We start from the raw sequence: 25,875 nt of genomic DNA, 5'->3' as shown, positions 1-25,875 counted from the left end.
AGCAGAATAAGGTTTGGTTTCCATTCCATTTGATGCCATTCCATTTGCTATGTTCCAGCCATTATTATGAGCCGTCGTCCCCTCAGCAGCCTCAACTGATATGCTCCCATTTACAATCACCCATTTGGCCCGTGAATACACATCAGTCAGCCATTAGTTCCATTTTGTGTCATCTAGGATGATATCATCTAGGATGATAACAGAGTATTTTAATTGATCCTTTTCCTGATGAAACACTCCCCCCACATGTTTTATCTGTGGAGTAGCAGCCTTTCAACATCATTTATCATATGAAATTGGATTTTAAATGACAAAATTATGTCTCAACCCCTGCACTCCTGCTATGCAGCACAGACAAATGTTCCATTAAGTGTTGTAAATTACCTGTGTCAAATATAGATCGTTTTTCTTCTGCTTTTCAATTGCAGAGGGTCTTTTCTACAGGATCTCCTTTGTTGTCAATGACAAGGAGGCCAAACTAACGGAGTCTGATGTTGAGAAAACTGTTGCACAATGGGTAAGGCTTGTTGTCATGTTCAATTCATCTTGGATCAAAGCATGGATAGAATACCAGATGACCTCACTGAATTGACTGATTTACTGATTCATTAACAGCTCAATCAAACATTCCAAAACTGGACACATGTGGTCTATGTCGATCATTTCAGGTAAGCAATTAGATATTTGTACCATCATAAAATGCACCTACCTCCATGCCAATTCAATGTATTATTCTTTAGAGTTGTATTACAGGTCAATAATAATGTCCACCCTAATTTGTTTATCTTGTTTCCAGTATCCAGCCTAACAGTGACTCACAGCTTAAGAGGAGTGCCAGTAAAAAGTAAGGCCAATTTTTACTATGGGTTACTGTAGTAGGTAAGGATCGGAGTTTTTCCTGACCACGTCACGTGACAAAAAAATTACAGTCATTTATTAGGCCTGCCTTTCCATGTGTGTTAAGTCTCCTGCTATTCCTCCTCCTCTTCCTTCTTCCCCACCGCTCTTCTTTCTTCCCCACCCCTCCTCCTCTTCCTTCTTCCCCACCCCTCTTCCTTCTTCCCCACCCCTACTCCTCTTCCTTCTTCCCCACCCCTCTTCCTTCTTCCCAACCCCTCTTCCTTCTTCCCCACCCCTCCTCCTCTTCCTTCTTCCCCACCCCCCTTCCTTCTTCCCCACCCCTCTTCTTTCTTCCCCACCCCTCTTCCTTCTTCCCCACCCCTCTTCCTTCTTCCCCACCCCTCCTCCTCTTCCTTCTTCCCCACCCCTCTTCCTTCTTCCCCACCCCTCCTCCTCTTCCTTCTTCCCCACCCCTCCTCCTCTTCCTTCTTCCCAACCCCTCTTCCTTCTTCCCCACCCCTCTTCCTTCTTCCCCACCCCTCCTCCTCTTCCTTCTTCCCAACCCCTCTTCCTTCTTCCCCACCCCTCCTCCTCTTCCTTCTTCCCCACCCCTCCTCCTCAATCTTCTTCCCCACCCCTCCTCCTCTTCCTTCTTCCCCACCCCCACCCCTACTCCTCTTCCTTCTTCCCCACCCCTCCTCCTCCTTCCCCACCCCTCCTCCTCTTCCTTCTTCCCAACCCCTCTTCCTTCTTCCCCCCCCCTCCTCCTCTTCCTTCTTCCCCACCCCTCTTCCTTCTTCCCCACCCCTCTTCCTTCTTCCCCACCCCTCCTCCTCTTCCTTCTTCCCCACCCCTCCTCCTCTTCCTTCTTCCCAACCCCTCTTCCTTCTTCCCCACCCCTCCTCCTCTTCCTTCTTCCCCACCCCTCCTCCTCTTCCTTCTTCCCCACCCCTCCTCCTCTTCCTTCTTCCCCACCCCTCCTCCTCAATCTTCTTCCCCACCCCTCCTCCTCTTCCTTCTTCCCCACCCCTCTTCCTTTTCCTTCTTCCCCACCCCTCTTCCTTCTTCCCCACCCCTCCTCCTCTTCCTTCTTCCCCACCCCTCCTTCTCTTCCTTCTTCCCCACCCCTCCTCCCCCTCCTCTTCCCCACCCCTCCTCCTCTTCCTTCTTCCCCACCCCTCTTCCTTCTTCCCCACCCCTCCTCCTATTCCTTCTTCCCCACCCCTCCTCCTCTTCCTTCTTCCCAACCCCTCTTCCTTCTTCCCCACCCCTCCTCCTCTTCCTTCTTCCCCACCTTCCTCCTCTTCCTTCTTCCCCACCCCTCCTCCTCTTCCTTCTTCCCCACCCCTCCTCCTCTTCCTTCTTCCCCACCCCTCCTCCTCAATCTTTTTCCCCACCCCTCCTCCTCTTCCTTCTTCCCCACCCCTCTTCCTTTTCCTTCTTCCCCACCCCTCTTCCTTCTTCCCCACCCCTCTTCCTCTTCCTTCTTCCCCACCCCTCCTCCTCTTCCTTCTTCCCCACCCCTCCTCCCCCTCCTCTTCCCCACCGCTCCTCCTCTTCCTTCTTCCCCATCCGTCCTCCTCTTCCTACTCCCTCCTCCTCTCCCTCATCCTCTTCCCCCTCCAGATTCACTTGCCAGGCCCTGCTGGTCTATCAGACCACCACCAATGTGACCCTGGGAGAAGTAGCCATCTCCACCAGGATGGTGGGAAGCAGCCCTAACATTGGCAATGGACTGGAGCTAGAAGCTGTCGCCGTGCAGTCTGTCGGTAGGACATGATCTCACCCAGACCCGCTTTAATCACTTCAATGCCTCTCTTCTTACTGCAGAAAGTGACTGTGGAAAAACATGACACTCCCACAGCCCAGATTATTTTTATTTTTTTACGGTGCACAGTCGCACCACGGATTCTAAAGCACCTCCTAATTCGATTAGGTTTGAAAAGTGAATGCCTCTAACGTTTCCCAACTTCCTCTTGTAGTCATTGGACATTAATATATTGCTGATGTGCGGTGTTAACATTTTTAAATTGCACGGTTTTCTCTCTCTCATTCAGAGAACTGCCCGGAGGAAACTCCCCTCCATTATATCTGGCCAGAGAGCAGACCAACGGTCACTCAGTATGTCCCCTGTTTCCCCAACAAAGACCAGACTACATCCAGAACATGGTGAGACTAACACATCTACTATATCAAACTATGTCAAACTATTGACATGCTGACATTGTCTGCATGAACTTGTTTGAGGTAATTCATCTTGGATCAATCTTAAAATACTCGATCTGATTTTGTGTTGATTTGTCCCCAGTGAGATCAGCCGCCTGAATTACACAGCGTTTTGGGTCGGCCCAGACCTCAGTAATTGCACTGATATCGATTCCATCAATGTTTCAGCAGGTAGGCCACCGACATCTTAAATCACTTTAATGATTCCACAGCAGATAGAATCAAAACAGCTGCAAGAATGAATACTTGAGATATATTTGATCTCAACACGATAGAGGGACAGAGATGCAGTTTTAGAGATAAAACGTGTTTACAGCCTCACCATGGCAGAGAGTGGACAGTCAGCAGACAACTAATAATGATTATCTATTGACAGCCCTCATCTAGTTGTTTTCTCTCTACCTAACTTTCCCCAAACAGAGAACGCTGCTGAAGTTGCCGACCAGCTTGCTGACATCACCAACAACGAGCTCTCCATAGACGAGGTGTTCAAGGTGGTGGGCAAAGTGAAGCAGCTTGTCAACGTGGCCAAGATCAACACCACTCTGGCCACCACCGTATTGAACATCATCTCCAACGTGATGACCAGCTCTGTGTCAGCCCTGGCTGTAGCCTCAGAGAGGTAAGATACCTTCTCCTCATCTTCCCCCTGTCTGCTCCCACTGCCGTGGTCTCTCCTCTCCTCAGAACCCACCTCTTACTGTGTCCAGCATGCCGGGAGTAAGCATAATTGAGTTATGACTCTATCTCCCAGGTAGATGTACTGTATGTTCACTTTGTGTTGTGTCTTTGTACCAAAGTAAAGCACTGTGAGACCCTAGTGAAAGTCACTATCCAGTCCATTAGTATGATAACTCTATCTGCGTGTAGGACATTGAAGACGGTGGATGAGCTGGTTCAGAAGTTAGAGTTTGATGGGCCTTCAGTGAGCATCACCTCTAAAAATCTGGCTCTGGGCATCTCAACACTGAACCATGGCAAGTTCAACGGGACCTCCTTCAGTGCCTTCATACAACCCAACACCACAGACCTCCAGGTACGGACAGTTAGGGTCAGTGTTATACAGAAGTGTTATACAGAAATCAGTGTTATCTGCTGCACTGTACTGTACTGGGCAGTGTGGTACTATATATGCAGGGACTGTTCATAACATACATACTTGCCAAGATGAGAGCTGAGGTTATTGTTTCATTCAATGTGCCTTGAGAGTAAATAGGGTATGTTATGCCTCGCTCCTACTGTGTGTGTGAGCCAGTCCTACCAGTCAGGCAGGGCTTCCAGGAAAGCCTTCCTGTGGAAACTCTAGTTGTGTGTTAAAGGTGACTCACAACCCATCAGGCCTGTTGAGTCCATTTAACATAAATGGCAGGATGTCTATTTGTTTAAGTCGTTAAGAATGTTTTCTGTACCCACAACACACTCGCAACCTTGTGACACACATGGACGGAGTGGGAGTCCTGTCATTTATCATTCTGCAAGGTTTGTAGAGTTAAGCGAACATGATACAACTGACTAACGTCAAGTCCACCACAGCCTTCCCTCTCGCTCGGTTTCATGTGTTTTACCCTATGTCCCTGCCATACGTGTCAATGCTGTGCCAGCAGAAGGGGCACACTTTAGTCGTAAGCCACCTGTCCACCACAGAGGTTTGGAAGTGACCTCCAGATGGTACAGCAGGGGACTCATTATATAATCAGCATAATAATCAGCATACCTCTGTCTACGTTGAATAATCAAATTCAACTTGTTAATGGCAAACTAACTAACTTAGTCTAACTAACTTCTCTCCCACCAGATTGACTTTGAGTCTAACCAGCTGAATCCCCTGGCTCAGGTCACACTGCCAGCTACTTTGCTCAGAAACCTGACCGACGCTGAGACCGCTGCCATCTCCAGGATTAACTTCATGTTCTTCAGCAAGATAGGACTATTCCAGGTTTATACCTCTTTTTGGTGGAATGTATCTGATTTAGTGTCTTTTCAGCATATAACAGTATGTCTTCTTTTCTCACACATCCTTTCCATGGATGGTGACTCATGTGTCTGGTATGTGAATCTATAGATTTGAGTGATATTTTCAGGTTTATGCATCTTTCTGATGCAATTCAACACTACTGGTGTGTCTGCTTAGCGTGTTGTGATTTATTTTCTTGTTTCCTACTAATGCATGGTGATTCGTATGCCTGGTATGTGCATCTATAGTTTTGAGTGTTATGTGTTTATATTTCAAAATCAAACTTTTCTTTTATCATTCCCAGGATGAACAGGACGGGTTGTCTCTTAACAGCTATGTTGTGGCCAGCAGTGTGGGCAATTACTCCATCAGTAACCTGCAGGATCCCGTGGAGATTGAGATAGTACACCTGAACTACCAGGTAGTCTACCCGCCCTCCTCCTCTCACCTCTATATGAAGAGTTTCATTCCAAAATGATATATCCATTTTCAGAAAATATTGGTAAACCACATATCACAGTCAAATATACAGGATACGAATATTCCATTCCAGCTAAACAATGGATATATATAACGTTTAGAATTTTTTTAAATAAATTCATCCACATTTAAAATCTAGGAATTATACATCTGAGAACAGTAATACTTTACACACACATAAAGGTACCCATAAGCAATCATTTGGATGAAAAAACACAAATGTGAAAAAATTGCATTTTGGAAATAAACTTCATATAATCTGTTCCTTTCTCCTCTCTTTGCTTCCCTCCGATCCCCCTGTTTTTTACTTTTTGTCCTCCCTCTCTTCTTCTTTTATCATTCCACTTAGGTAAAAACCTTTTGTCTGTAACCACTCAGTTGATGATTGTTGATGCCTGATGGTAGTTCAACAGTTAAAGTCGTAAGTACAATACAAATTAACGCCTGGAACATCTACCTGTAATCAGACAGTGATTGTGTCTTTCAGCCAAAGCCAAAGCCAACCTGCATGTTCTGGGATTTTACCATGAAAAGTAAGTTGGGGAAAAAAACTAATATTTTGCTTGTTGAAATATACACTAAGTGTACAAAACATTAAGAACACGTTCCTAATATTGAGTTGCACCCACTTTTGCCCTCAGAACAGCCTCAATTCGTTGGGGCATGGAAAGTGTCGAAAGCGTTCCACAGGGATGCTGGCCCATGGTGACTCCAATGCTTCCCACAGTTGTGTAAAGTTGGCTGGATGTCCTTTGGGTGGTGGACCATTCTTGATACACAAGGGAAACTGTTGAGTGTGAAAAACCCATCAGTGTTGCAGTTCTTGACACAAACCGGTGCGCCTGGTACCTACTACCATAACTCATTGAAAGGCAATTAAATATTTTGTCTTGCCCATTCACCCTCTGAATGGCACACATACACAATCCATATCTCAATTGTCTCAAGGCTTAAAAATCCGTCATTAACCTGTTTCCTCCCCTTCATCTACACTGATTCAAGTGGATTTAACAAGTGACATCAGTAAGAGATCATAGCTTTCACCTAGATTCACCTGGTCAGTCTATGTCATGGAAAGAGCACAATGTTTTGTACACTCAGAGTATGTCAATCTCAATTTAAGTTAAAGCCTTACAATTGTAGAATATACCAGAGAGTTTGTCTTTGTCTCCACAAGATGGTTCAGGTGGCTGGAACAGTAAAGGCTGCAGGGTTAGTCCCATGTCCAATGGAAACAAGACTATCTGCCTCTGTGACCATCTCACACACTTTGGCATCCTAATGGTAAGACTTGTGTTCACATTAAACCAGTTGGAGACTCTTTCCCCTTATAATTGTGACTCTCTGATTCATTTAAACCAGCAGTTTGTCCTTGTATAGTATGAATCTTACAGTATAACTTGGAAGTATAACTTGCAAGTCGAACTTGACTTGCTTGTTTGGTGAATACTTTTATTTTCTGTATTCTCTGTGAAGGATATCTCTGGATCTGCTGAACATATTGATGAGAAAAACACCAAGATTCTTACCTTCATCACCTACATCGGATGTGGCATATCGGCCATCTTCTCTGCTGTAACGCTTCTAACTTATATTGCCTTTGAGTGAGTATATTGCCATTTTGGACAACTCCAACATGTGACCAGGAAATACTCCTATAACTAGTCTTATGAATTCTTCCTGTCTACGTCAGGTGGACTATTGATCCTAGTCATTGGCCATGATATTATAAGAAAGACAACCAGAACTGTAGTAGTCAGACAGTGTTATTCAGTGTCTGCCCTCTCTACAGGAAGTTGCGTCGTGACTACCCTTCCAAGATCCTGATGAACCTGAGCACGTCACTGCTCTTCCTCAACATGTTGTTCCTATTGGATGGCTGGCTGGCCTCCTTTGAAATGGAGGGCCTGTGTGTGGCTGTGGCTGTCTTCCTCCACTTTTTCCTGCTCACATCCTTCACCTGGATGGGCCTTGAGTCCATCCACATGTACATCGCCCTGGTCAAAGTTTTCAACACCTACATCCGGAGATACATTCTCAAGTTCTGCATCGTCGGCTGGGGTAAGTGGCACTAAAGTTGGATAAACTAATTACTATGCAGTATGCTGGCTATGTCATAGACCAAATTCCTATTAAAATGCAAATGCATGGTATGCATTATTCTCGCTATACACTGAATTTCAAACATAGTTTGTACCTAGGGTTGCAAAACTACCGGTAATTTGCCAAAGTTACCAGAACTGTCTCAAATGTTTTTAATTAACATGTAATCTATGGCAATCCATGGTAACTTTGGTAATGTATTATTGAAAATAGCTTAATTAATGAAAAAAGCATCTAATCAACAATGAGTCATTCCGACCTCAAAAAGCACATTAAAGAGGATTTCAATACCCACCATCTCAGATTGTTCTGAAACGGTTTCTATAGTTAGAAACAGATAAGATTATAATTCCTGAAACATTGTTTTGTTGAAAGACAATTGAACCCAGATTGGTCGTTTCAATTTATAGGATTCATCTAATATTCAATAAATGTAGTACCCAATATCCAAAATGGACCAAACCTCTTTTTAACAATAAGTAAGATGTGAGGAATCCAAATAAATGGTCAAAAGCCATCCACGAACCCCCAAATGCCACATCCCTCACCAAGCCCACCCCAAATACCACATCCCACCCCAAGCCCACCCCAAATATCACATCGCACCCCAAGCCCACCCCAAATACCACATCCCACACCAAGCCCACCCCAAATACCACATCCCACACCAAGCCCACCGCAAATACAATTTCCCACACCAAGCCCACCCCAAATGCCACATCCCACACCAAGCCCACCCCAAATACCACATCCCACCCCAAGCCCACCCCAAATATCACATCGCACACCAAGCCCACCCCAAATACCACATCCCACACCAAGCCCACCCCAAATACAATTTCCCACACCAAGTCCACCCCAAATACCACATCCCACCAAGCCCACCCCAAATACCACATCCCACACCAAGCCCACCCCAAATACCACATCCCACACCAAGCCCACACCAAATACCACATCCCACACCAAATACCTCATCCCACACCAAGCCCACCCCAAATACCACATCCCACTCCAAGCCCACCCCAAATACCACATCCCACCCCAAGCCCACCCCAAATACCACATCCCACACCAAGCCCACACCAAATACCACATCTCACACCAAATACCTCATCCCACACCAAGCCCACCCCAAATACCACATCCCACTCCAAGCCCACCCCAAATACCACATCCCACACCAAGCCCCCACCAAATACCACATCCCACACCACATCCCACACCAAATACCACATCCCACATCCCACACCACATCCCACACCAAATACCACATCCCACACCACATCCCACACCAAATACTACATCCCACACCAAATACCACCTCCCACACCAAATACCACATCCCACACCAAATACCACATCCCACACCAAGCCCACCAAGCCCACCACAACGGCCAGTTTACTTTTTTCACAACTGCCACCAATTTGGTGCCAAAATATTTACAACAAAGACATATTGACATTATAAAATAAGAAAAAATATAAAGATAAAATATAAAGGATATTTCATGCTGAAACCCTCATATTAAACACCAATGGTATTCACTTAGTTGATGGTTTATATCTAGAATAATGTTTTACAGCTTTGTCATTCAATTTGTTTTATTTTCAAATAATCTTATTTAATTATTTTAAACAAGATGTCCAGAAACCTGTTATAATCTGAAGTACCCTAAAAGGCCGCTATATGTCATGTGATACAATAAAAAAATTACAATTGAAAGTTACCAAAATTCTGGTAGTTTACTGGTGAACTTTGAAAGTTACCAGTAATATACCCTCTCTTTGCAACCCTACATATACCTGAATGTTCAAAATATATAATTTCCTATCATGTCTCACTTCCAGGTCTGCCTGCTGCGATAGTTGCTACAGTGGTAGCTATTGACAAAAACTCCTATGGGAAAATGGAGTATGGAAAGGGGGAGACTGGACAAGGCTCTTCTGAATTGTAAGTCCTGCATCAAGTTCAAGAGATAGCAGAGAAAATATGACATTCTGTATGTAGATGGAGTCTTAGACTTGTGTAATCCAAGTTTATGTCTTCCCATATGTCAGTTATAGGACCAGGACTATGTACTATAGTGCATAATGTATGTAATATATGTGATATTGGCCCAGCCTTCCAGCTAAAACATGTAAGTTAACCAACGGCAACCAATTTTACTAATGTCTCCTCTCTTGGCCCCTTCCTCCGCCCCTCTTCCTTCTCCTCTCCTCCTAGCTGTTGGATCCGGAGCCAGGTGGTGTTCTATGTGACGTGTGTGGGCTACTTCTCTGTCATCTTCCTCCTGAACGTGGCCATGTTCATCGTGGTTATGATCCAGATCTGCGGTCGTAACGGGAAGCGCAGCAACCGCACGCTGCGTGAGGAGGTGCTGAGGAACCTGAGGAGCGTCATCAGTCTCACCTTCCTCCTGGGCATGACCTGGGGCTTCGCCTTCTTCGCCTGGGGACCCGTCAACCTGGCCTTCATGTACCTCTTCTCCATCTTCAACTCACTGCAAGGTACAGGGCCACCCTATGGTGCGCTGTGCACCTTAAAGGAAAATACACAGTAGTATTGGTTACTAATATGTGAATCGAAGGTGTATTTTGTTTATTTTTAAACTCTTGTACGAAACAGGTCTCAAATGTATTATATGTTAAGACCAAAGGGAGGTTGGTGGCACCTTAATTGGGGAGGACGGGCTTGTGGTAATGCCTGGAGCGGAATAGGTGAAATGGTATCGAATTCATAATGCCATTCCATTAGCTCCATTCCAGACATTATTACGAGCTGTCCTCCCCTCAGCAGCCTCCTGTGGTTAACAATAATAAGTAATCTACTCATTGTCATGTCATATACTATTTGTTCCACCAGAGGTCTCATTGGTACAACATCTGGCAACTGAAGACGAACCAAACTTGCTCTCTTTTATTTGTCCTCTCTGTCATCTTCCTTGTTATTAAACAGCCTTTTCCTCCATTGTTCTTTTCTGGCTAACAGGTTTATTCATCTTCATATTCCACTGTGCACTGAAAGAGAATGTACAGAAACAGTGGAGGAGATACTTGTGCTGTGGCAGATTCCGCCTGGCAGACAACTCAGGTAAAGATCTAACAAGAAACAGACAACAAAGAGACTTCTCCCTCTCAGGAAAAATATCTGGCATGATATTCAGAACACTACTATCATAACAGGTTTTAGGATGAGAGGGGTGAAGTTGCTGTACTTGTACATTGCTAATAAAAGTCCTATGTGATTGTGATAAAGATTATAAGCTAAAAATCTTGTTGAAATATTTTCAGTTGACATTTTACATTGCATCTTGTCTAATGTTAATAGAATTCCTATTGAAGTGAAAGTCACTGGAATATAAACTAGTACATATCTGCACAGGAGTCCAGTAAAAGTGCCCTGTGGACTCACAGTAACAAAGAAAAATTAAATTAAAGTATAATTAAAGTATACAACCCGAGAGGTCTTAGCTTTATACGCAGTCAAATATGATACACAGAAACTCCATAAAACCCTGAAGTATCAAAGATCACTTCACTGTTCATTTTGCCTGAATAAGTATGTGTGAAATGTTTCATGTTGCGTGGCAGACTGGAGCAAGACGGCCACTAACAACACCAAGAAGGTCAGCTCAGACACGGTGGGGAAGTCCCTGTCCTCCAGCTCTTTTGGCTCCAGTACAGCAAACTGGACTTCCAAGGCCAAAGCAACTCTAAACCCCTTTGCAAAGCGCAACAGTAATGCAGGTAAGACACTATGGGAGGGTCTAATATTGAGCCACACACAGCGGTTTGTTTACTTTCAGTTGGTCTGTTTCATTGAACCACATTTTGTTCATACCAAAGTTTACTTCTTGTAGTTATGAAAAGAAGGATACTTTACATTACTTTTTCTCCCCTTCATTTTTATTCACAAAAAAATATACAGTACCAGTCAAAAGTTTGGACACGCCTACTCATTTTATTTATTTATTTATTTTGACCATTTTACCATTTTCATTGTAGAATAATAGTGAAGAGCCAAGAATCTGCAAAGCTGTCATCAAGATAAAGGGTGTCCTACTTTGAATCTCAAATATAAAATATATTTTGATTTGTTTAACACTTTTTTGGTTACTACATGATTCCATATTTGTTATTTCATAGTTTTGATGTCTTCACTATTATTTTGCAATGTAGAAAATAGTAAAATAAAGAAAAACCCTTGAATGAGTAGGTGTGTCCAAACTTTTGACTGGTACTCTATGTCTACAAGGACTGTGTGAAACATTTATTTTCTTGCTTTTAGTGTACAATAGTTATTACTGGGCTACATGGTGGCTGATCTCCTGTATGTATTTATGTTTGTGGTGTGTAGATGTAGCCCACCAATAGCACGAAGGAAAACCTCCTGAGGTAAACTGAACTGCATCAAAGCTAGCCTGACTCCATGCTTCCTCACAGTGTGATGTGATGTTGTGTTATTGGCCTTTCGCCTTTTGAACATGAAGGCCTGGATTCAACCTAACAGCTGGCGGTTGCACTTTTCCTTAACACTGGTGTGTCTCACAGAACAATAACAAATTTTACAGTTTAAAACAGAAATATTGTGTTGACATTAACACAAAAATTGGCATGTGTGCATTTAGTTTCGATGCCAAATGCTTCCTTTGATAGTTAGATTGAATCCAGACTGAATGGTGACATGAAGACCCTGTATGACAAAGACCTCTATTCTGCCATTGTTCTCTCTAAAGTCATTGAAAAACATTTCGAGATTTGCAGCAAAGATAATATGCTATAACAACTTAATAACATTCATGTTTAACTTGGTTTAAACATGGACATGAAGTAATATAAATACAGTTGTAGTAATATCATCTGACCAATAAGAGAGTTTGGCAGATGAGCTGCTTTGCCTTCTTCTCAGTGGTTCTGGATGTCACTCTCACTCACTCATACCACACTAATTCCGCTCCCCTAGGATGCCTCTGTTTTCTGCTAGCAGCAATGATACCACAGTTAAACACACAGCTTGCATTTCAGCATTCAACTGTCACATGGAAAACTGTAGACGTGTGTGTGTGTGTGCATCCCTGACCTATTGAATGGAGATAGTGCTATCACCCTCACCTATACTTTACAACCACATGCACAATTCAAGCATGATGTTTGTGCCTTATTACATGTGTATACACAGACCTTGTGATAATAAGATGATTAATGACCTAATTTATCTTCGTTTCACGGAGATCTCAGGTAATGTGAAAGATAATTTGTCAAGAGAAAATCATTGTGCATCCGTGTCAGGCGTGCAGTGCAGTGCACTATCCTATTGCTTCCAGATGTGTGCCTTGGTGAGATAATCTGCAATTTACCCTGTGATGTTGTCATATTGGACTGATCCAACGATTAATGGCATCCCCCAGCTAATGGACTAATCTAGTCTGACAGAGCCTATAAAGCAGTGGGTGAGAAACGAAGGGGTGAGAATCGTGCGTGAAGCTGCCAACGAGGTGTCCTCCAATACCTTACTTGACATAGCAGCTCAGGGACTTAGCAGAATAAACTTTGTTTTATTGTGGACACACTTTAAGGAGTAATAGGATGGGTTCAGTGTACACACTTTAAGGATGACCTTACATTACCTCATCAAGAACACATGTGCAATGTGAGGACTAATGAGTGTATGAGATAAGTTGATAACTGGTTTGGTGAAATAACAGTTTTGTAGGATCAAAGTGAGGATGCCATTTCATGAATAACCAGTGATTAATATGTGATCGTGATTATAGCTGTTTATCTCTCAAACTGAAAATAGACATACATATCGTGTCAGGAGTGAGGAGGCAGCCAGCGCTTCTGTTACTAAAGATGCCAAAGGCTTTGCATAGCCTGTGTTCTGTGCTTAATTGACCCACTCTAGTCATTCTATTCAAAACTGCAATGGATGTTTTAGCCCTGACATTATCAAATGTCAAAGACCAACCCAATGTATTATCACTTGGCAAACAAAACAAGAACAAGACAAAAACAGATGAAAACGGTTCAAACATGTCGGAAAGATACACAGATATGTGTAGTTGTCCGTTGTGTGTGGTTGAATTTCAAGATTGTTGGAATGTGCATGCATGTATAGGAATGAATTCTACAAGAATGCAGAGATGCATGAGAATTGTTGCTCAGAAAATATTGGGACTCCATTTAAACAATAACTAGACATAAACCTAAACTTTAAACATTTTCTAAGCTAAAGAAACATGCTGTGTTACAGGAAAACACAGGCAAATCAACTTTGCAAAGCCTATGCATTAGAATTGTTTAAGATGAGTGCCACATATTCAACCTACAATCATATATACACAATCATTGTATATAGATTTAGGGCCCAATTCAATCAGATCCGCTTTGGCCAACATCCGCATAACTGATGTTTTGATGGTGTCGGAGGTCGAACTGCATTAGAGCTGTCAAATCCACAAGCGGCTCCAGGCATTATACCTAAAGGGGACATTTCCATTGGCTGCACAGAGTTGCATTAAGAGAAATCTCATGCAGCCTTGTTTACAAGTTCGAACACTGAAATGTGAAATGTAATCTACACCTTGATTAAGGCTGATAGAAATCCTTATAAATGAGTTTAATGATTTTTCAATTTGAGACAAATTATTTCTATATAGCATACACTTTCTTGTTCTGAACTTCTACCGCGAGTGAGCGGGTGTGGCTTTGTGACAATGATCGCAAGAGCAGCTGCTCACCGATTTGACAGCTCCAACACAGTTCCACCTCCGACACAGCCAAAACATCTGCTAATCGGGTGTCTGCTATCGCCGGTCAACGCTGATTGAATCTAGGTCTAAGATCTACTTTGTGTATGTGTCCAGTGATGTGGTTTTCACTTGCTTATTTTTCAATTGTCTTTTGCCATTAGTTTTGTGTCATTGTGAGTTTAAGGAAAGAAAATAATGAAATGTACTGTGCACTATTGTTAAAGAGCACAAAGATCAGTGTGTTGTTTCTGAACCTTGCCATTATCTCTCCTCACCTTTGGACAGGTAAAGGTTACTCCAACCAGACCAATCCTAAAAGTCTCTCCTTGGATGGTGAGGCCTCCTCTTCCTCCTCCTCCATCATCCCAGTGCACCAAGTCATTGACAAGGTCAAAGGTTACTGCTCGGCGCGCTCTGACAACTTCTACAAGAACATCATCATGTCGGACAGCTTCAGCCACAGCACCAAGTTCTAGCCCACCCAGCACTTCTCTTCCTCCTCCTGCTTTTTCTGCTAGCCTCTAACCAGTGGTGATCTCCCCAGTCCACAGTGTCACCCCAGGGTTGTAGCTTCCAGAGCAACAGGGCTGTATTGTTTTTACTGTACAATATTTGACTTAATCAGCTGGTCCAGTCAGTGAGATGTACTGAAAAGGGAAGTGAGGAAATGCATAGTTCTGTAGAAAAGGGAATGGCTAAGCGGAGAATGGAGTTTGGGATTTACATACTGTGACATTAATCTTTAACTGGCTATGTGTTGTGTAAATATTTATGGTATATCTAATACGCCCCCTATAATTGATTCTCAGTTGGTGTTGCACATGCCTTGGGTTTTCAGTAGGGTCACCTTTCCTGTACAGAAATATCAACAATCTTAACTGTTCTGTTCTCATTCTGCAATCTGTAGAAATCCAGTATGAGCAACAGGGAAGCAAAATCCTCCAATCTGGACCAAATATTCAGGCTTAGGCCTATATTTCAAACCCAAAGACTACCAAACATGAGGGAGTTTTTAAAAGCTGTAGCGTTGTCAATGTGTGCTCAAAAGGAACAGGTTGAGGTGTAGTTCTGGTTTTAGTCATCTATTTGTGAATCCTGTGTGTGTTTATTTGCTGGAAAGAAATGTTATGTTCCTTTACAGTGCCTCGCATGAGGAGGTTTTGCATAAAGTACTTTATCTTGGTCAGCCTACCAACATCATCATCAAGACTATGTTATATTTGTCATGTATATATTTTTTAAACCTTCAGATGCTCTACTACTGAATAACACATGCAGAAATGGATGTCTGGTATTGGTCCATTCACTACTACTTCATTTTGGTCACTTCGATTTAGGACAACCTCTGTGGGTGATCTATGTTTAAAGTGTCATTTAGTCTGACTCTTCTATGGATAGAGGTTACCAGAGCCATGTATTCACAATAAATATATGTCTGTAGAGGTTACTAAACCCGCAGCCATTAAACTTACATTTGGTAAGATAGTTTCATAAACATTCCACATTGAATTATTCCACAATACAGCAACTCACAACAGACTGTAATGATTGAAAAGGGACGACAAACACTGGCATTATTTGTTCATCCACGTTCATGCCAACATTTTAAAATGGCAACATGTTAATCTTCTCTTCAGTGTTGCTTTAGTTCACTTAATATGGTAGTCTTATTGTCCCACCAATAGGGGAACTGAATATATTGCATTGTGTTAAATGTTGCTGTGTGAGCTATTGTTGTTTGTGTTTGTGAGCTATTGTTGTTTGTGTTTGTGAGCTATTGTTGTTTGTGTTTGTGAGCTATTGTTGTTTGTGTTTGTGAGCTATTGTTGTTTGTGTTTGTGAAGCGATGGAACAATCTTGTTTAAAAGTGTCTTTATATTTATTTCTATAGAGCTTTTTGCATTTGTTGTTCCTCTTGAATCCCCAATGCCAGTTGATCAGGACTATGCCCCTGGATAGATAGATATACTGTTTTTGGAAAGATGTAACTTGGTGGGTAAACAAAGCATCGCTCTTGACCTGGGCAGGCGAATAGGGCCAGTTATATTTTGGAAGCAGCCAGTGTTCTCAACTGTTCTTTTCCAGCATCAGGAAAATGTTTGGAGCATCAATGAGAAATTCCCTCAGGGGCCAAATTTCAAGAGGTAATGTGGTGTTGAACAGATTTGGGGTCTTCATTTCAAGAACGTGTGGGAAGGGATTACAGTGGTTTGAGACCGTAAGATGGAGTTCTCATCTTTACAATGAATTGGAAAATGACTGCTGGCATCATCTTTATACATATTTGAATAAGATATTCCAAAATACACATTTCCCAATATTCAAAAAAGTAGTTATCAACCTTTATCAAGTAATGTTATTTGTTATAGGCTATTATTTAGAGATGCACATTGTTCTATCAATGCAGAGAGAATCCAGACATAATTTTCTCTGATTCATTTGTACATTTCCCTAATAATTAAATCATGTTTCCAGGACAAAGAGCTAGGAAATTACGATGGTTAGATCCAAACCAATATTCTACTTAAGATGTATCACTGATTTAATATGGATGGTCTGGGTCTATTTGACAACATTCTCCAAACCCTGTTTATTAGTTTTTCCACAACTTTTGTCAATAATATATTTTCTTGAAGCTGTCTCTGTATGTCTCAACACCATTGATGAATTGTGTTTCACCAATAAAGGGAATTAAAAGAACTGAAATGTACAAAGGTGACTCTAGCTAATTGTTTTAATGATAACCCTAATATTTGTCATATACGGTTATATACAGTGCCTTGCAAAAGTATTCATCCCCCTTGGCGTTTTTCCTATTTTGTTGCATTACAACCTGTAATTTAAATAGATTTTTCTTTGGATTTTATGGAATGGACATACACAAAATAGTCCAAATTGGTGAAGTGAAATGGAAAAAATTACTTGTTTTAAAAAAAAGCAAAAACTGTAAAGTGGTGCGGGCATATGTATTCAGCCCCTTTGCTATGAAGCCCCTAAATAAGATCTGGTGCCAGCAATTACCTTCAGAAGTCACATAATTAGTTAAATAGAGTCCACCTGTGTGCAATCTAAGTGTCACATGATCTCAGTATATATACACCTGTTCTGAAAGGCCCCAGACTCTGTAACACCACTATGCAAGGGGCACTACCAAGCAAGCGGCACTATGAAGACCAAGGAGCTCTCCAAACAGGTCAGGGACAAAGTTGTGGAGAAGTACAGATCAGGGTTGGGTATAAAAAAAAGATCAGAAACTTTGAACATCCCAAGGAGCACCATTAAATCCATTATAAAAAAAAATGGAAAGAATATGGCACCACAACAAACCTGCCAAGAGAGGGCCACCCACCAAAACCAGGCAAGGAGGGCATTAAATCAGAGAGGCAACAAAGAGACCAAAGATAACCCTGAAGCAGCTGCAAAGCTTCACAGCGGAAATTGGAGTATCTGTCCATAGGACCACTTGAAGCCATACACTCCACATGGGTGGGCTTTATGGAAGAGTGGCCAGAAAAAAGCCATTGCTTAAAGAAAAAAATATGCAAACATGTTTGGTGTTCACCAAAAGGGAGACTCTCCAAACATATGGAAGAAGGTACTAATCAGATTAGACTAAAATTGAGCTTTTTGGCCATCAAGGAAAACGCTATGTCTGGCACAAACCCAACACCTTTGATCACCCCGAGAACACCATGTTTTTCCATCAGCAGGGACTGCGAAACTGGTCAGAATTGAAGGAATGATGGATGGCACTAAATACGGGGAAATTATTGAGGGAAACCTGTTTCAGTCTTCCAGAGATTTGAGACTGGGACGGAGGTTCACCTTCCAGGAGGACAATGACCCTAAGCATACTGCGAAAGCAACACTTGAGTGGTTTAAGGGGAAACATTTTAATGTCTTGGAATGGCCTAGTCAAAGCCCAGACTTCAATCCAATTGAGCATCGGTGGTATGACTTAAAGATTGCTATATACCAGCAGAAAACCATCCAACTTGAAGAATGGGCAAAAATCCCAGTGGCTAGATGTGCCAGGCTTATAGAGACAGATCCCAAGAGACTTGCAGCTGTAATTGCTGCAAAAGGTGGCTCTACAAAGTACTGACTTTGGGGGGGGGTGAATAGTTATGCATGCTCAAAGCGGTAGGCTCAAAGCGGTAGGCATGTTGTGTAATTCAAATGATACAAACCCCCCAAAAATCCATTTTAATTCCAGGTTGTAAGGCAACAAAATAGGAAAAATGCCAAGGGGGGTGAATACTTTCGCAAGCCACTGTACATAGGTAGCAGTTTAACTTGATTTAAAACATAACAACTACGAAAATGTAATTTATTTAGTCCTTTTTTGTCTTTTTTAATTCAATCCTTTCTCCCTTTACTCTTACTGTCTGCTCTTCTCTGCACAATCAACAAGTCTTTACAATGTGGTTTACTCAGAAGATCCAATATGTGGTTTGGTGCATACAGTGAGGTCCAAAGGTATTTGGACAGTGATACATTTTTTGTTGTTTTGGCTCTGTACTCCAGCACTTTGGATTTTAAATGATACAATGACTGACGTTAAAGTGCAGAGTGACAGCTTTATTTTTGAGGGTATTTTAATCCATATCAGGTGAACCATTTAGAAATTACAGCACTTTTTGTACATAGTCCCCCCATTTTAGGGAACCAAAATTATTTGGACAAATTCACTTATGTGTGTATTCTAAATGAAGGTTTAGATATTAGTAACAAACACTACTAAACTTTCATACATGTACATAAGTATGGGTGGCCTATAGCTCTCCAGTTATCTGCCTGTTGTCCTGACTTGTTTTACAGTAGCCTACCTGAGACTGGAGGGTGGCTCACGGAGAACAAACAACAATGACAAAAGGCAGTCAACATTGTCGGGTTTTAAAATAGGTACCTAGAGCTGTGGAAACATTTAGCCTTCCCCATTAATCTCAACCATAATTTTGCTCCTGTTTGATGCTAGGGCTCCTTGGCACAGACACTTTAATTGGCCTGCAGCAGCCCTGCCTACTCTTCCCCCTCCTCTCCTCCACAATGTGGAGACAGGGTTCACTCACAACAATTATCTGGAATGAATTCATTCCCCGACAACTTCAACTGGCTGTGTGGGAGTATGACGGTGTCTGTTCTTCCCCAGACATGGCACTGATGTGGTAGGTGCAGTCAGAGTCAACAAAGTATCAGCAGCCAAAAAACATCATGGAAGAAAGGAACTCAGAGAAATGGAAGGGTAATTACACAACCAGATGATTGGGCCATTTAGAAACTCAGACTGGCTAGACAGACAACGTTACTGGTTACACTGATCTGCAGGTCACATGTGCTACTCACCAAGGTTACTACAATTGTATGTACCGGTTGTAACATTCTATACATACACTCCAAGATGTATTTATTTGGACAGTGAAGGTTACATTTGAATTTGGCTCTATACTCAAGCATTTTGGATTTGAGATCAAATGTTTTATATGAGGCAACAGTACAGAATGTCACCTTTTATTTGAGGGTATTTTCATACATACCGTATCTGATTTACCATTTAGAAATGAATGCACTTTATGTATTTAGTCCCCCCAGTTGAAGACTCTGACTTAGGAAATGTACGCCTTTCTTACGTAAGCCTTTCCTATGCACCTCTCAGTTGGTATTCAGACTTACCTTATGAAGGTGCATAACAGGCTTTGTAGGCGTGGTTCCATTGCGCATGCTGAATACTTTTAATTTAACTGCTGAAAACTCTCCCACTTGATTGCCAACAGATTTTCTTGTGTAGTTTTCATTCAAATAGGGGTTTCAGTACATTTATATTAAGCCAACCCTTTATTAAATATGGTGTATCTCATGCTTAAGTTCTAGGTCAGAATAGGCATAGAGAGAAAAGTGAATAGAACTCGGGTTCAAATCGGCCCCTTATAGTGTATTCAATTTAGTCAAAAGTTGTATTTGGTCCCATATTCCTAGCACGCAATGACTACATCAAGCTTGTGACTCTTGTGGATGCTACTGTACCATGATTATGGATAATTCTGAATGAATTGTGACTAATAATGAGTGAGAACGTTACTGAGGCATAAATATCATACCCCCCCAAAAATGCTAACCTCCCCTGTTATTGGAAATAGTGAAAGGTTAGCATGTCTTGGGGGCATGATCTTTGTGCATCTGTTTCATCATTATTCACGATTTATTATCCGTAATCATGTTCGCATCCACAATAATGTAAAATTGATCAGAAACATATTATTTTCTTATTTACAATAAAAGTGACTCCAAAATGACACAATACATTATTTACCATGAATTTCTATTGGGCGCAACATAATCCGAAACACAACCAAAACAAACTGCAAATGTGATTTGTTTCAGGAAACTAGGCATATAATGCGCGTCACTACTTCACAGGAGAGGCATTTGAACGTAATTTTTTTTTAAACAAAAATGCGTTTTTTGGCAGAAATGCCTTCTGCAACATGTGTACTTTCATATGCCTTAAAGCAAATCAATCAAATGTTATTGGTCACATACACATTTTTAGCAGATGTTATTGCGGGTGTAGCGAAATGCTTGTGTTCCTCGCTCCAACAGTGCAGTAGTATCTAACAATTCACAACAATACACACAAAACTAAAAGTAAAAGAATGGAATTAAGAAATATATAAATATTAGGACAAGCAATGTCGGAGTGGCATTGACTAAAATACAGTAGAATAGAATACAGTATATACAAGTGGCCAGTGATTCCATGTCTATGTATATAGGGCAGCAAGGTTGAATAACCGGCAGGTAGCCGGCTAGTGATGGCTATTTCACAGTATGATGGCCTTGAGATAGAAGCTGTTTTTCAGTCTCTCGGTCACAGCTTTGATGCACTTGTACTTACCTTGCCTTCTGGATGATAGCGGGGTGAACAGGCAGTGGCTGTGGTGGTTGATGTCCTTGATGGTCTTTTTGGGCTTCCTGTGACATCGGGTGCTGTAGGTATCCTGGAGGGCAGACAAGCAGACCGCACCACCCTCTGGAGAGCCCTGCGGTTACAAGCGGTGCAGTTTCCATACCAGGCAGTGATACAGCCGACAGGATGCTCTCAATTGTGCATCTGTAAAAGTTTGTGAGGGTCTTAGGGTCCAAGACAAATTTCTTCAGCCTCCTGCAAACTTGATGATTAAGTTGGAGGCTTGCGTGGCCACGCAGTCATCGGTGAACAGGGAGTACAGGAGGGGGCTGAGCACGCACCCTTGTGGGGACCCTGTGATGAGGATCAGCGAAGTGGAGGTGTTGTTTCCTACCTTCACCACCTGGGGCCGGCCCGTCAGGAAGTGGAAGAATCGTGTCAGGATTAAGCTGTCCCACTTTTTGCATTTCCGTCTTCTGTAACCTCTTTCGACCTCTATCCAGCATAGTATTATCCCAACACAAGATGCATTTCTGAAATCCTCAAGATGATATAATATAACAACAAAGTGTGAATTGAATTGTCATTGGGATACAATTAGGACTATATTAATGGTGACCCAGTTTATTACCCTGCTGCTGTCCCAGTTCACTAAATGCAAACTGAAAATATGATTTTGGCTAAGTATACACAAATGGGTGTGTAATGCCTCCTGTGAATATGATATAAACATTTGATATTTTTGTGTGATTAGACAACATCTTGGGCATTTCAGAAATGTGTCATGTGTGTGGTTCATTTGTTGGATAGATGTCAAAAGATGTTAGAGAAGACAGAAAGGCAAAAAGTGTCCCATTTTTTCTGAATTCACCCTACTGCTTCCTGTATGTAAGGGCTATATAAATGGCATTAATTGTCATTTAATGTTCCTGTGGTCGATGAGACTGCATTCACAGTCAACGCTGTATACTGTACGTAGGCTCAAACGGAAATGACCATGACAATTTAACATGGATCGTCTGCGATACTTTGGCAATACGGATGGAATCCAGCCCTTAATGTCAGCTCTGTGTTGGTGTTGTAAAATCACAATAAGAAAGGAATAATTTCCAGACAGTAAAATATAATTATCAGCTTAGCTGTCTCAAGAGAGGACGTCATCGTAGTTCCTAAGGGTGAGCGATTGCTGTCTGGCTGCAGTACTGTGCAACATGATCATAAGGACTTGACATTTGGGAAGTGGAGTATATTCATAGATTCGAAGGGAAGCCAGGCTTCCCCAAAAAATTTACCAAGAACAATATATAAAACGATACAAAATAATTTAGCTTTTGTCTCTGTGTTTCATAAATGTCCTTCAATTCGCAAGAAGCTGAATATACAGTTGAAGTCGGAAGTTTACATACACATTAGCCAAATACATTTAAACTCAGTTTTTCACAACTCCTGACATTTAATCCTAGTAAAAATTCCCTGCCTTAGGTCAGTTAGGATCACCAATGTATTTTAAGAATGTGAAATGTCAGAATAATAGTAGAGAGAATGATTTATTTCAGCTTTTATTTCTTTCATCACATTCCCAGTGGTTCAGAAGTTTACATACACTCAATTAGTATTTAGTAGCATTGCCTTTAAACTGTTTAACTTGGGTCAAACGTTTCGGGTAGCCTTCCCACAATAAGTTGGCTGAATTTTGGCCCATTCCTCCTGACAGAGCTGGTGTAACTGAGTCAGGTTTGTAGGCCTCCTTGCTTGCACACGCTTTTTCAGTTCTGCCCACAAATGTTCTATAGAATTGAGGTCAGGGCTTTGTTATGGCCACTCCAATACCTTGACTTTGTTGTCCTTAAGCCATTTTGCCACCACTTTGGAAGTATGCTTGGGGTCATTGTCCATTTGGAAGACCCATTTGCGACCAAGCTTTAACTTCCTGACTGATGTCTTGAGATGTTGCTTCAATATATCCACATAATTTTCCTCCCTCATGATGGCATCTATTTTGTGGAAGTGCACCAGTCCCTCCTGCAGCAAAGCACCCCCACAACATGATGCTGCCACCCTCGTGCTTCACAGTTGGGATGGTGTTCTTCAGCTTGCAAGCCTCCCCCTTTTTCTCCAAACATAACGATGGTCATTATTGCCAAACAGTTCTATTTTGTTTCATTAGACTAGAGGACATTCCAAAAAGTACGATCTTTGTCCCCATGTGCAGTTGCAAACCATAGTCTATCTTTTTTTATGGCGGATTTGGAGCAGTGGCTTCTTCCTTGCTGAGCGGCCTTTCAGGTTTTGTCGATATAGGACTTGTTTTACTGTGGATATAAATACTTTTGTACCTGTTTCCTCCAGCATCTTCACAAGGTCCTTTGCTGTTGTTCTGGTATTGATTTGCACTTTTCGCACCAAAGTACACCTCCAATTGACTCAAATGATGTTAATTAGCCTATCAGAAGCTTCTAAAGCCATGACATAATTTTATTGAATTTTCCAAGCTGTTTAAAGGCACAGTCACAGTTAGTGTATGTAAACTTCTGACCCACTGGAATTGTGATACAGTAAATTATAAGTGAAATAATCTGTCTGTAAACAATTGTTGGAATATATTACTTGTATCATGCGTAGCAGTGTGATGTTGTTCCCCTAGATTATGCACCAAGTTGCACACAAGGACCAATTCAAATAGGCCAGGTCAAGAGGGGATGTTAATAATTTGATAATAATAATAATGTAATGACCTGACTAGATCATAAATGAACAATTGTCCAGACAGAGGCTTGAGTTTGCGAATTGACGGTTTATTAAACCAACTTTACACAGGCTACTGTTTGGGCCGTAGCACACGCCAAATAGATGACAGATAACCCACAAGCCAATCGTGACCTTCTCTTGTGAAGCCCAGACGTAAGAGAGAGAGAACAAAGGCTGAACCTGGTCTTAACTTCCAATGCTCCACCCCCCTGCCCAACCCCCCTCCACGCCACTCCGCCAACCACCAGGATGCCCGGCATCAGAACATTCCAGGCATTCCCGTGATTGGCAGATAGCAGGTTGATTGACATGTCGGACCCCGCGAACACCGGGTACTGGTCAGTACAACACAACCACCTCCTAGCCTAACACACAGCTGTCTGTGCGGGTCGCTACACAGCCCCCCCACCACAAAGTCCCTCGTCCCCGAGGGAACAAACAAAGTCTCTGAAGCGACCCGGAGGTCTCCTTTGCCTGCGTGGCCGTGATGGTCGCAGAGTGCCCCTCTGGGAACCAGGGGATGAAGGCAGGGATATGGGGGACAAGGAAGCGGGAACGGGTAATACAGTCCGTGGCTCTGGGGAACCACGCGGTGACACAGGGGGGGAGACAGGGGGAGTGGGCTGTCTGGAGCCTTGTCTGCGGCACCTGAGGGTGGGTGCCTGGAGAATGTCATTGCCAGAGAGGGGAATTGTGGGGGTTCCTGGGGTTTGGGGAGAAGAGGCCCCTCTGTATGGGGCTAACCTGTCCCGGTGCAGTGCCACCTTTCTCCCCCTGGGAGGAAGCTGCACCCGGTACACAACCTCCCCTACCCTCTCCAGGACACTGCAGGGTCCCACCCAGTGACTGTCCAACTTGGGGCATCTGCCTTTTTTCCTTAGGGGGCTGTAGACCCAGACCAGCTCCCCAGCCACAAAGTGCCTTCCCCGGGTGTGCACGTCATAGTTCCTTTTCTGCCTCACACCTGCATTCACCAGCTGCTCTCTGGCGAAGGTGTGGGCTGTCTCCAGGCGGTCCTGGAGTCTCCGGGCATACTCCGGCCCCGGAGGAACATGAGGGCTATCCAGGGGCCGACCAAACGCCATCTCCGCAGGGGTGCGGATCTCTCTCCCCAGCATGAGGAGGGCAGGCGTGCAGGAGGTGGAGTCTTGGACAGCGGAGCGGCATGCCATGAGGACCATAGGCAGGTGCTTGTCCCAGTCACGCTGGTGTTTGGAAGAGACGATGGCCAGCTGCTGTCCAAGCGTTTTGTTGAAGCGCTCCACAAGGCCATCACTTTGAGGATGGAGAGGAGTAGTGCGGGTCTTGTGCATACCCAGCCTCTCACACATGGTGGCGAACACACGGGACTCAAAGTTTCTGCCTTGGTCGCTGTGGATGGACTCTGCAGCTCCAAACCTGCTGAACATCCCCGCTGTCAGGGCGTCGACGATGGTCTCTGCCTCCTGGTCAGGCAGAGCATAGGCCTCGGGCCATTTTGTGAAATAGTCCATGGCCGTGAGCACCCAGCGGTTTCCACTGTCTGTGGTGGGGAACGGCCCAACTACATCCACTCCCACCCTCTCCATGGGAGCCCCCACTGGGAACTGTTGGAGCTGAGCATGAGAGCGGCCTGGGGGGCCCTTTCTCGCTGTGCAGTTGTCACAGCGGCGACAAAAGTCCTCCACATCCCTCTTGTGCTGCCCCCAGTAGAAGCCCTGACGGAGACGGCGCAGTGTTTTTGTGACCCCAAAGTGTCCAGTCCCCACCCCCCCATGAGTACTCTGGAGCACAGCCTCCCGCAATGCTTTTGGGACCACCACCTGCCACCTCTCCTCTCCCGTAGCTGACTCCTTCCATGCCCGCTGTAGCACGCCATCAGC

General features: G+C 43.1%; 1 protein-coding gene across 13 annotated transcripts in view; it reads left to right on the top strand.

The window, feature by feature from the left end:
* The window catches only part of LOC139582917 (adhesion G-protein coupled receptor G6-like), a 58,406-nt gene extending 41,334 nt beyond the window's left edge, over nucleotides 1-17,072 (top strand). For 9 of the 13 annotated variants that reach the window (XM_071413373.1, XM_071413376.1, XM_071413375.1 and 6 more), the window contains 19 exons: nucleotides 429-517; nucleotides 616-668; nucleotides 797-844; nucleotides 2,467-2,609; nucleotides 2,898-3,009; nucleotides 3,149-3,237; nucleotides 3,487-3,688; nucleotides 3,937-4,102; nucleotides 4,862-5,002; nucleotides 5,325-5,441; nucleotides 5,988-6,033; nucleotides 6,654-6,784; nucleotides 6,977-7,104; nucleotides 7,293-7,561; nucleotides 9,455-9,557; nucleotides 9,831-10,114; nucleotides 10,596-10,697; nucleotides 11,198-11,353; nucleotides 14,644-17,072. In XM_071413373.1, coding sequence (XP_071269474.1) covers nucleotides 429-517; nucleotides 616-668; nucleotides 797-844; nucleotides 2,467-2,609; nucleotides 2,898-3,009; nucleotides 3,149-3,237; nucleotides 3,487-3,688; nucleotides 3,937-4,102; nucleotides 4,862-5,002; nucleotides 5,325-5,441; nucleotides 5,988-6,033; nucleotides 6,654-6,784; nucleotides 6,977-7,104; nucleotides 7,293-7,561; nucleotides 9,455-9,557; nucleotides 9,831-10,114; nucleotides 10,596-10,697; nucleotides 11,198-11,353; nucleotides 14,644-14,834 — 2,570 coding nt within the window. In that variant the 3' untranslated portion in view covers nucleotides 14,835-17,072. The remainder of the gene's footprint in view (nucleotides 1-428; nucleotides 518-615; nucleotides 669-796; nucleotides 845-2,466; nucleotides 2,610-2,897; nucleotides 3,010-3,148; nucleotides 3,238-3,486; nucleotides 3,689-3,936; nucleotides 4,103-4,861; nucleotides 5,003-5,324; nucleotides 5,442-5,987; nucleotides 6,034-6,653; nucleotides 6,785-6,976; nucleotides 7,105-7,292; nucleotides 7,562-9,454; nucleotides 9,558-9,830; nucleotides 10,115-10,595; nucleotides 10,698-11,197; nucleotides 11,354-14,643) is intronic. The other 4 variants (XM_071413372.1, XM_071413384.1, XM_071413381.1 and 1 more) reach the window with 1 other exon arrangement.
* The last annotated feature ends 8,803 nt before the right edge of the window (nucleotides 17,073-25,875 follow it).

Source organism: Salvelinus alpinus, chromosome 8 (genome assembly GCF_045679555.1).
Source record: "Salvelinus alpinus chromosome 8, SLU_Salpinus.1, whole genome shotgun sequence".
Lineage (NCBI taxonomy): Eukaryota > Metazoa > Chordata > Actinopteri > Salmoniformes > Salmonidae > Salvelinus > Salvelinus alpinus.
The sequence above is the reverse complement of the archived record's forward strand: the minus strand, read 5'-3'. Positions and strand labels throughout refer to the sequence as shown.